Source organism: Zingiber officinale, chromosome 5A, assembly GCF_018446385.1.
Source record: "Zingiber officinale cultivar Zhangliang chromosome 5A, Zo_v1.1, whole genome shotgun sequence".
NCBI classification, from domain to species: Eukaryota; Viridiplantae; Streptophyta; class Magnoliopsida; order Zingiberales; family Zingiberaceae; genus Zingiber; species Zingiber officinale.
The window spans coordinates 93,418,333-93,429,970 of NC_055994.1; the positions used below are offsets into that span (position 1 = coordinate 93,418,333).

The window sequence follows — 11,638 nt, forward strand, 5'->3', positions numbered from 1 at the left end:
TATCCAACATAAACTTTCATCAAGGGACTTTTGTCAAGGGTCCCAAGAAGTATATAGTACATAGTCTTACCCTATATTGTAAGAGAGTTTGTTTTTATAATTCAAATTTGTGGCATTTAAGTTACACGACTGTAATTTTACTGTTGCATCAATCGTCTATGAAGTTTTGGCCAATATAAGTTTTGGAGAAGAGTCAAACTATATTGGATTTATTATACATAACTTTATCTTACATTTTACAAGATCAGGAATTCAAATTAAATTCTCATTTCGATTAAGAATTATCTCATTCAATGTGTTGTTATACATACATTTTGTATCGTGATTATCTGTACTAATGGTTAATAGATATCTGTGATTTATATTTTCTATGTTAACTTAAGAACGAATTGATAGAGGTATTGGGATTAGAGCGAATCATTTTTTACCATATGTTATTTACACATTTTGAAATAAGACAAAAACAAATGTTTATAAACATTTATTTCTCATTACATTTTTATTTCAAAAAAAGTTGTATATATTTTATGGTGGCAACTGGCAACTGTATATATTTTATGAACTATAATAAAACGTTTTATCTCGCAAATATTGCATGCTATATCTGTCTCTTTGTCTCCAATTGGAAACTCATCGAAAGATGTCTACAAATAGAATATAAATAAAAAGTCTCAATAAAAAAATAGCCTTCTTAAAACCACGGAAGGTGGAACATGGTTTTCCCGATGGACACAACTCGTACGCCCTAGGTACTCCTTAATGGCCATAAAATATAGAATAAAAATATTTCTTTAAAATTTAATATTTAAAATTATTTTAAATTTAATAAAAACATTAAAATATAGAATAAAATATATAATAAAATCAAACAATTATTAAATACTTTATAAAAATATTAATTTTTAATTACTATTAATTTCAAGTAACCACAACCCTTCCTTGCACTTAAACATTGCCCTATTACTACGACATCAATAATTTGGGTGAACTTTTTGATTTAGAACTCATTCAACCATCTATCAATTCAAATTTACAACTTAGTTACGCTAAATTTAGCACTCATTCTCGATAACAATTTAGACATACAGATAAATCTATAACTAGCAATCAATTTGTGACTCAATTCGTGACGCTCGATTATTTTTTATATTTAACATGCATTGACAAAAATCTATAGACTCTTTCCAAAAATGTTTTACTTTACCGAAATAAGGCGTGAGGCATTGATCTCTTGACTTACTATTGCCATTATTACTTGTCAAATAAATGCGAACTTGTTCTCACTCACTAAATGGTTAAGGCGTTACGCTCAAAATATAGTAGTTTCCTCCACGAGGCATACCATCATCCCCTTCTTCATTAATTCGATAATGTTTAATCCTATCATGGGCTAATGATCAGATGGAAAGTGACATCATTGAAAACGCGCCGATATATAGGCCACAATGGCCTAGGATAGCCGAGGGAGAAGAAGAAACAATGGAGATGCTGATGGGAATGGACATGAAGCCCTTGCCCGACTCAATGGTGCCAAACTCGAAGAGGTGTGTGGCTTGCTTGCAAACCGACACACCGCTATGGCGAAATGGACCGGACGGACCCAAGGTGCACTTGCTAATGAGTCAACCCTATTTCCTTTTATTGTTTTGATGGGTTATTAGCTCGATTGATGTATTTGAGATGATGACATGGTTGATTTGTGTGTGTTTTAGACATTGTGCAATGCGTGCGGATTGAAATTTAGGAAGGAGGCGATGAAGGTAGATACCAAATTGACGCTTGGTCCACCAGATTATATTGTGAAGTTTAGTGGGCGAGGAAGGGGAGACAAGCCACAGCCGCCGCCGCCGGCTGAATGATTAAGAATATGATTTTGATCATTCATCGTATCAATCATTGATCATTTGTGATATTGAAATCATTGGCTTGCCTAAAAATTAATAATTATGAGATGAAGCTTTTTTTTGACGTATGAAGATTTGTGTGTCGTGTTATGGCATGCCATGCTACTTGAATGAACTTGGTTGGTTGGTTGATTAGATGCTTAGTTATTTGATTGAACCAAAGAAAAAGATTTCAAAAGGATCCAAAAAAATAAATAAATAATGGTATAGAAATCAATTATCATGCATTCGATCCATCCACGGAATATTATTTGCTCCAAGGTTTTATATATATATACATGCAAATTATATTACAAGGGATTAGAAAATTTTCTTATCTTGATTGAACATATTGGAGAGTTTATATATATATATATATATATATATATATATATATATATATATATATATATATATATATATATATAGAATTTTGTTATCCTGCGCGACGCCACAGTGCGCGACTGTACACGCCGCGTAGGATAACAACGGTTTTTAATTTTTTTTTATTTTTTTTAATTTATAAAATAAAAAAATAAAAAAAATATTTTTTTAAGAATTTATTTTAGGATTCAGGCTTTGGTTATAGTGTTAAAACTATTTTTTTTTTAGATTTTATCTCTCGGGTTTAGGCTTTCCAATTAGGTTATAGTGTTTGGTTTTAAAAAAAAATTAAAATAAAATTAATTTAAGTATTTATTAAGTATTGTAATATGTTAAGGGGATATATTAAGGTATTAAAAATTTATATAAGGAAATGTTAAATTTTTTAATTGATTTTTGAAATTTAAAATATTTAAAAAATTTAAAAAAAAATAAAAAACTGACCGATCTCCTGCGCGCGCGCACAGTCACGCACTGTGCGAGCGCGCAAGAGATCAAAACTATATATATATATATATATATATATATATATATATATATATATATATATATATATATATATGGGCAATTTACTAGACTATGCCACTTGTATTATGTATGTTTAAAGAATTTCAGGTGAAGATTAAAGATAATAATAATAACATAATCTTCATTGATAATAATTGCTACTTACCCTTTACTATGTAAATTGTATCTTGCTCTTGGAATTACTTATCTTTGAAATATTTTTCCTGATAGCTCAATCAAATAACTATTACCAATTTATTTTGTTTCCATTCTCACTAATATTATTATTAAACCTTACATGATTATCATATTTAAAAGCTTCACAAGGATGATGAGAGGAATTTAAACAAGCTGTCATGAAGTGAAAATCATCCTTATCAAGAAGCTAAAATTGAAGAGAAACAAAAATCACAAGGCAAATTTAGTTTGCAATGATTAGACATGATTAGTATCCCCAATTAATGCACTTCAGCACTGCCATTTACGAGAGAGAAGCTACCAGCAACATTGTACATGCATGCAATACCAGTACACTAAATAAATAAATTTCTGGAAAGAAAATGAGACGGTTGTCAACGTTGAGAAGCGACGATGTTGATCTGCAACACAAACGCACAGCACCAAAGCAAAAGAACAAACTTCTTGGAATTTGAATGATGAAAGTGTTTGATTTAGAGCAAACACTACTTCTACTAAAAAGAAGAAAAGGGAATTTACTAAATCATTGGTTTTTACAAGACAATGTCTTGACGGTGTATAGGAAAGAGAGGACATCTTGGTAGATGGCAAATCTATTTTCAGGACAGTTTCATTTGTGAATGGAAAAGGGAGAGAGGAATCAGATTTGAAATTAATCATGGATCATGATGATTGCTGAAATTTTGTATTGATTTATGGAGCCTCTTCTTCCCCTTCTAGCCATCAACCAAAGAAAACCAGGAATTATTATCAAAACGTAGCAAACCAGTCTCAAATTGTAGCAACAATGTATGAGTACATCATGAAAATTTGATAGATCAATGGAAACTAGAGGCAGCTTCCACAGCTATGCTACATTCTGGAGCTTACCAAGGAGAATGCTCGCATAACCTCCAAAATGTTTCATTTATCACCATCTTTTTTGGACTCATCCGTTTCCTTTTTGAGGGTCTGAAAGAGAAAGAGATTGGTTTTATTTTTATTTTATATTTATTGGTCAAGACAGTGGGATCCGAATGGGGGCTTAGAGGTTTATTACATAACTATGAGTTAACATATGAACAAGTCTCATGGACACCTTCAAGTAACCTGTTAGTTGCAGTAAACTTCTCTACAAGAACTATATATATAATAACCTTCAAGTAACCTGTTCATATGTTAACTCATAGTTATGTAATAAACCTCTGAGCTCCCATTCGGATCCCACTTTCTTGACCAATAAATATAAAATAAAAATAAAACCAAGTTGTGATACATGAAAGGGATTACTTGCTAAATATTAAACCGGCTTAAAAAAAGAAATTCTCTTAAGCAATAAATTCAGAACATTAATTTATATTTAACTGCACATGTTAATTAAATAATAACAAAGATAATATCTAACTTTATCCTAGTCTCAGTCAATTTTCCATCAAAAATACTTAAATCTTCATTTCCTATATGTAAAAAAATTTAACCTTAATATTTCTTCAATTTGTGGAGTGCATATTGTTTGCCCTATCTTTAAATCCACACTTCTAATAACTACTAGTAACATCAGTATTAAAATGGTTACACAACTTTCTTTTGCAAATATCTATTTAAGGATTTACAAAGCTCTAGTCTTAAAAAAAAACTTACTTCTGATTGACCTTCTAAGGATGCCAATAAATCTTTGAGAGAAGGATCATTAGGATCAACTCCCGGGAGCTGTGGAAATAAGCTAAGTTATAGTACCACTTATAGCAAAAAAATCAAAGCACTAGCAGAGAATAAGTATTACCGAGGTTATGATGGATGCAACAAATGATGGGTCCTCAAGCACTTTGCTCATATCAGACTGAGACACTGGCTCTTTTGTGCTTTCCTGAAGAGACATTTGGAGCGCTGCATGGAAGGGTTAACAAAAAAAATTGTTAAACAAATATGCTCATAATTGTAGACTAGATAGATTAGCTTGATAATGATTAGACAGATTCTGGCAGAATTCCAATTATTTAGAAAGTACCACAAAAGATAAAGGTTACCCTGTCATAGTTTACATTTGTGAATTAGTTTAAGAACCATCCATCCCTAAAGCATCATGCCAAGAACCATGCTATTGCATATCATAAATTATCCTACAGCTTGTGACAAAAACTGGTTGTAGAGGCTAGGAGATAGATGTAGTTGTCCTTTTAATTCTCCATGCATATAATTTCAAGCATGATGTTCTGCAAATTCAAGATTAACAAACTAACCATGAGCTAGTTCAGGATCTTCAGTTGTAGCATCAGACATGTCAGTATCAGCTATATCCACACTCTTGTTCTTACCGACATCCATGGACATTGCCAGAGCTTCCTCTAGTAATGCAGCCTCATCATCCTGATTATATTGAAATTGCATGAAGGCAGAATTAGTTGCTTTTCTAAGTTCATGTCAAGTGAGCAAAGAGAGGCATGAGAAATCAAATAGTGCAAAGAAAACACCATGAAAAATTGCTGTCTGAAGACCCAACCAGTTGATTGTAAACTTTAAGTTTCTATCAAACTATAAACTAAATAACTCGAATGAACTATATCTAAATTTCAAGAATGAAAAAGACATTACAAATCCATTTTCCTGAAAATATAGTCCCTAACTGATTTAAATTTGCAGATTTAATAACCAACAAGGTTACCTAACTAGCAAATTTTAAGGCATTGTTCAGTGTGTATTTTGAACCTGGCCCATTTGACATTAATGAGTAAAAAATACTTCCTCTAGTGGATTCATGATGATGGACTACAGGCTGAAAAAATAGAGTTGGCACGGACACAACAGAAAGGCTTTTGGTCTTCATCTACCCACTTCATACCAATGCCAGATATAGACATTTTGGCTATGGAAACTCTTAAGTATACCTGGCATCCCCATTGTTACAACTACAAGTAAGCATTTTTTTTTTATATAAACAGACATGTTGGAGCCACACCCATGCCAGATTCACATATCCAAGTCTGAGAAAAATAGATCACAATGTAAAAACAATTACATGGCATCATATATAAATGGTGCCAACTAAAAGTTTTGCACATCCATCTAGGAATTCCTTGCCAAAGCATAGACCCTTGAACAAATTTTGTCTAAAAATTTCCTATGCTTCTTTCTATATTTCAACATTCCTCGAAGATAATATAGCATTAACAAATTAAAATAGATAATAGAAGAGCATATTCACAAGTATTTAAGAACATCTATCAAAGATTTTGAAGGGGAGCCTTGGCGACATGGTAAAGTTGCTACCATGTGACCTTGAGGTCACGCGTTCAAGTCGCAGAAATAGTCTTTTGCAAAATACAAGATAAGGTTGCATACAATAGACACAATATAGTCCGATCCTTCACCGAGACCCCGCACTAGCAGAAGTTTAGTACACCAAGCTGCCTTTTTATCAAAGATTTTGGAGAAAATAACAAACGTGAAGCATTGTAGCACCATAACTTGTTTAATTTCATAAAAAAACAATTAACACAATAAGAAGCAAACAAAACCTTTCCTGAAAGACAAATAAAGCTAAAAAGCCTAACAAGAAAACTAATGCTCCAACAAGTGACAAAAAGGTAATCTCTTGTTAGGCCTCAGCTTTTTACCATCTATTATTTTAGTTATAATTGCAATGTTCATGATCATAATAAAAATTTAGTGAAAGAATGTCATTCCTACAAACATCCTAAGATCATTTATGACTGAAAAAAATAAGATTGCCTCTAGAAACAGAAATTAGTTTTTGTGAATTATCTTGCAAAACATCAATTACACAAAACATAAATTTAGGAGTAGAAAAGAACATACACTTAAATTCCGCCTTTTATCATCAATAGCGACAGCTGAAGTGTTGCCTGCTTCACTCATAGTTGCATCATTGGAACTTGAAGCCTGCTCAGCACCTTTTTCCCCTTTAGCATCATCCTCAGCAGCCTTTTTGGCAGCAGCCTCTTGTCTTGCTCGTTCCTCTTCCATGGAGATCCTTAATGCTAGTGCCAACTCAGGGTCTATATTAGGATCTACACCAAAATCAAATCCAGACATGCCACCAGCTGCGGCAGCAGCAGCTGAAGCAGCAAAACCACTCCCTCCTTCCCCATCTCCAGTAAAGATGGGAGTGCTGAAAATAGATGATTTGAGTAATTGTAGTTAAACCATGGATCCAGTAAGGCTGCAATGAATTTCCAAGAAGAACCATCATTACCTGATAAGTACATCAGAAAGAGCACTTGAACCAGTTGGAACAGGAACTATGTGACTGTTATCGTTGTTACTCACAGCAGCTACTAGAGCAGCCAGTTTTTCATGTTTTCCATCATCATCATCCAATTCCCCAAAATCAACAACATCTATAGCAACACTGTTCTTTTTTAACTTTCTCCCAATGGCCTCCAGTGTTTTTTTGTCATGTTTAATTGGACTGAATCATCCGGCACAAATCAAGAATTTGTATATTACAAGTACCAACTTGAGGCGAGTTTGCTCTTACCTTCCAGCAAAAACTATGATTCTCTGTTGCTGCTTCTTATTTTGGCGATGCTTTAGAGCCAAATGAGCCACTTGGACTCCTGCAGTCAAGTCCATCTCACCGCCAATTTTCAAACCTATATTTGAACAATGTGAAGGTTCATTCAAAGGATGATGACCAAACGGAGACTGCAGAAATTTTCTTAAATGGATAATACAATCAGAAAACTTGAAGCTTCGTTCAACCATCTTAGCAAACCATCTTGTTAACCTTGACAACAAAATTACGGTTTCAGAATGTGACACCTTGTAGCTAAATTTGAGGGGCTCATCTATCTCAATTATATGGAATATGGCACCCAGTCACTATGAGCGTGAATGAACTATCACATTCTTTGTGTTACTAGTTGGGAATTTAGTTGGCCTGTTAATTGTACACAAGTTCTTACTGTAGAGGCAAGCTATATGTTCAGTTCATTTCCATTAGTTACTGCTTAATAATTAAGCATAATTGATTTCTTACAGGTGTTTGAAGATATTAAAACTGGTCAACCCAAACCAATTGGTGCAAACTCAAGGCTATCACTTGCAAAAATTGGCATGGCATGGTTCAAACTTGGATAGTCATAGTTCAATGGCTACCTTCTTCCTTATGTGTTCACCAGCAATGCAGCTGACACAGCCCTTTCATCACAAACATGATTGCTCCATTGTTTTTATTTTCTGTCTATGATAACCTAAGGCATGCCCTGTTTAAAATGTTCATCATTTTTTATTGATCCATTGTTCCTTTTTCTTTCTATGATAACTGAAAGCATCTCCTCTATAAAATTTTCATCATTATATTCATCACAAATCAAACCAAGTTTTAAAATCAGGATGTGCCCGAGATACAAACTTTGCCTAAAACTATATATGATTTAGTTACCATATCGCACCACGTCGTATGCCAGTTACTTCTAAGTATAAATCAGTGCGAATAAATATAATATCAATCAGCATATATAATTAGTAAACTGTATATAACTATTTGTAATTAATTATAGTTAAAGTAGGGTATGCACAAAAACGCAAAAGAAAGATGATCAAAAGTTGTGGCTTAGCAAATAAAAACCATACCGTGCATACAAGCCAGTATTTTTCCAAGATCACTGGTCGGTGTCACCAAGACCCGAACCCCTTTCCCCGCCATAGCCAGCAGACCTACAGTGTTCTCCGGGTTCGACTGTCAAAACAATCATTCCAAGCTCCCAATTTATCGAAATAATCATAAACAGAAAATAGTTACACTTAACCCGAATTTTGAGAACGGCCAAATGAGACATTCGACTATAGCAACAATTCTGCATGCGGGAGAGAGAAGCGAGCACCTGAGTCTTAGCCCCGCATATGAGATTGACGGCGTCGGCTTGCGCCTGAAGTCGTCTAGGCGCGTAGTCCCCATTGCGCATCCACTCGGAGTTGTCGATGCAGATCATGGTGGCCTGTGGAACCGAACTCGACATTACCATACAAACCCGAAGCGATCCGGAGGGATCTAGCGAAGAGAGGATAAAGAGAACGGACCTCGAGAACCATGGCGACGCGACGAGAAGCACGAACGCGATCGGAGGAGTTTGGGCAAGACGGCGGAGGATGGAGTTTGCAAAGATCGGAGAGTCGGGAGAGTTGCTTGGGGAATAAACAACCAACCAGAAGTATGCCGGACTGGGCCGCATTTAAAGACCTAGACCTTCAGCCCGATCAAAATTTCCTTTTTAATTTTTTTAATTTGACTTTTAAAGTACATTTACCAAACTAAATTAATTATAATAATTATAGCAGATATTAACATTGCATAAAGTCTAAATAATTCGAGGCAACGTAAAGTTATATATATATCTTAAAAAATAATAAATTTTATATATTGACTTTAACTCTTCCTTTCATCTAAGTAATATTGTGGCAGCCTGTCCTTATTATCATTGGTAATTAGTAATGCTATAGATTAAACTTCGGAGGAGTCAGGAGTGCGAGCGCTTGCTGTTAATTTAGCTTGATCCTTAAAGAAACCTCCGATTAGGAGACTCTGTCCGTGTTTATTTTGCATGTATAAAACATATTAATGGAGACAGATCATACACGTTGATACAGGTTATGTTAGATGGATAGAGCAAGTAAAAGTGGGATTTAAGTTTAGAAATATAGGAGAGGTATATCGTCGGTCAAATAAAGGTTGACTAATCACCTCTGCGTCTATACATGCTCGGGCAGGTCTTAGCCTTATATAATATTCTCAACTTATTACCGATCGATCGCAGGCCGAGTGAGCGCCCTCAGACGCTCATATATGCTCGATCGGGCAAAGTCCGCCCAAGCGTAAATACATCTAGCCTTATATAATATTCTCAGTATATTACCGGTCGACCAAAGGCCGAGTGAGTGCCCGCAGGCGCTCATATATGCTCGGTCGGGCAAAACCCGTCCGAGCGTAAAGGTATCTAGCCTTATATAATATTCTCAGTAGATTACCGGTCGACCGAAGATTGAGTGAGCAAAGTCCGCCCGAGCGTAAAGGCAGCTAGCCTTATATAATATTCTCAGTATATTATTGGTCGACCGAAAGTCGAGCAAGCGCCCACATGCACTCATATAGGCTCGGTCAGGCAAAGCCCGCCCGAGCGTAAAGGCAATTAGCCTTACATGATATTCTCGGTATATTACCGGTCGACCGAAGGTCGAGTGAGCGCCCACATGCGCTCATATATGCTTGGTCGGGCAAAATCCGCCCGAGCGTAAAGGCATCTAGCCTTATATAATATTCCTAATATAGTTGTAATACCCCGGTTCTGAGATTATGGTTAAGTATGGCTTAAAAGGTTAGATGGTACTATCCATATCACCAAGGTACACCTTCCTTTTCGAAAGCCCAAACTTAAGAACTCCAAAATTAAGCGTGCTTGACTTAAAGAAATCTGGGATGGGTGACCTCCTGGGAAGTTTTCCAGGGTGCGTGCGAGTGAGGACAAAGCACACTAAAAGGACTTCCAGTAGTCTGTGGAGCTAGTCATTAACCTGATGAGCAATTCTGGTGGCATTCCCGGTTCGGTTCGGGTGGGGCCTGCCCAGGCCGAGGCGTTACAGATGGTATCAGAGCCGCCTTGCGATCGTGAGTGCGCCTGTGGCAGGAGTACCTAGGGCACCACCTAGCGAGGGAGATTCTGGGATTTGTTTGTGGTGTGATTCGTGGTTACACAATGAGGACGTTGTGTCTTTAAGTGTGGGTGATTGTAATACCCTGGTTCTGAGATTTTGGTTAAGTATGGCTTAAAAGGTTAGATAGTACTATCCATATCACCAAGGTGCACCTTCCTTTTCGAAAGCCCAAACTTAAGAACTCCAAAGTTAAGCGTATTTGGCTTGGAGAAATCTGAGGATGGGTGACCTCCTGGGAAGTTTTCCAGGGTGCGTGCGAGTGAGGACAAAGTACGCTGAAAGGACCTCTGGTGGTTTGTGGAGCTAGTCGTCAACCTGATGAGCAATTCTGGTGGTGTTCCCGGTTTGGTCACGGTGGGGCCCGCCCGAGCTAGGACGTTACAATAGTATCGGCCGAGATCTATTTAACAGGAAGTATTCTTAACAGCATATATAGTCGGCTTAAAAGATCGGAAGTATTCTTAACAGCATATATAGTCGGCTTAAAAGATCGGCTGAGATCTATCCAACAGGAAGCATTCTTAACAATATATACGGCCGGTTTGAACGACCAACCGAGATCTATTTAACAAGAAGTATTCTTAACAGCATATACGGCCGACTTGAACGACCGACCGAGATTTATTCAACAGGAAGTATTCTTAACAATACATACGATCGGCTTGAACGACCGACCAAAACATATTTAGCAGGAGGTAATTTCAATAATATATACGACCGGCTTAAGCAGTCGGTCGAGACATACTTGGCAGAATATTTGGCGGGAAATATCTTCTAGAAGCTTCTTTAATTATGATGGCATGTCCCCGTTATAAATACAAGTCATAAGCGACAAAATGGGTACATCTGGAGCACAGAAAAGATTCCTTAAAGGTAGGGATGTAAATGAACCAAACGGTTCGCGAGCTATTCGAAGTTCGATTCGGTAAAAAGCTCGTTCGTTTATCTTATCGAGCCGAGCTCGAGCTCGATTTTGAGTTCGATAGTTTTATCGAGCCGAGCTCGAGCTTAAGGAT

General features: G+C 36.1%; 2 protein-coding genes across 5 annotated transcripts; one reads left to right on the plus strand and one right to left on the minus strand.

The window, feature by feature from the left end:
- Nucleotides 1-1,401: 1,401 nt before the first annotated feature.
- On the plus strand, nucleotides 1,402-1,859 carry LOC121979804 (GATA transcription factor 15-like). Its single transcript, XM_042531796.1, has 2 exons — nucleotides 1,402-1,605; nucleotides 1,713-1,859. Exons 1-2 carry the CDS (start codon nucleotides 1,402-1,404, stop codon nucleotides 1,857-1,859), a joined length of 351 nt encoding a protein of 116 aa, XP_042387730.1.
- Nucleotides 1,860-3,467: 1,608 nt separating this feature from the next.
- LOC121981010 (26S proteasome non-ATPase regulatory subunit 4 homolog) lies at nucleotides 3,468-9,135 on the minus strand. Of its 4 annotated transcripts, none has more exons than XM_042533321.1 (11): nucleotides 8,994-9,135; nucleotides 8,798-8,911; nucleotides 8,547-8,652; nucleotides 7,450-7,564; nucleotides 7,165-7,380; nucleotides 6,768-7,080; nucleotides 5,192-5,318; nucleotides 4,735-4,838; nucleotides 4,593-4,661; nucleotides 3,843-3,923; nucleotides 3,468-3,685 (listed from the first exon to the last, which is right to left on the minus strand). In XM_042533321.1, the coding sequence occupies exons 1-10, from the start codon at nucleotides 9,003-9,005 to the stop codon at nucleotides 3,876-3,878; spliced, it is 1,224 nt and encodes a 407-aa protein (XP_042389255.1). In that variant the 5' UTR covers nucleotides 9,006-9,135; the 3' UTR covers nucleotides 3,468-3,685; nucleotides 3,843-3,875. The 4 variants fall into 4 exon arrangements, with proteins under 4 accessions (XP_042389255.1, XP_042389254.1, XP_042389253.1 ...); XM_042533320.1 differs by having other exon boundaries at nucleotides 3,468-3,688; XM_042533319.1 differs by lacking the exon at nucleotides 3,468-3,685 and having other exon boundaries at nucleotides 3,717-3,923.
- Between the last annotated feature and the right edge of the window lie 2,503 nt (nucleotides 9,136-11,638).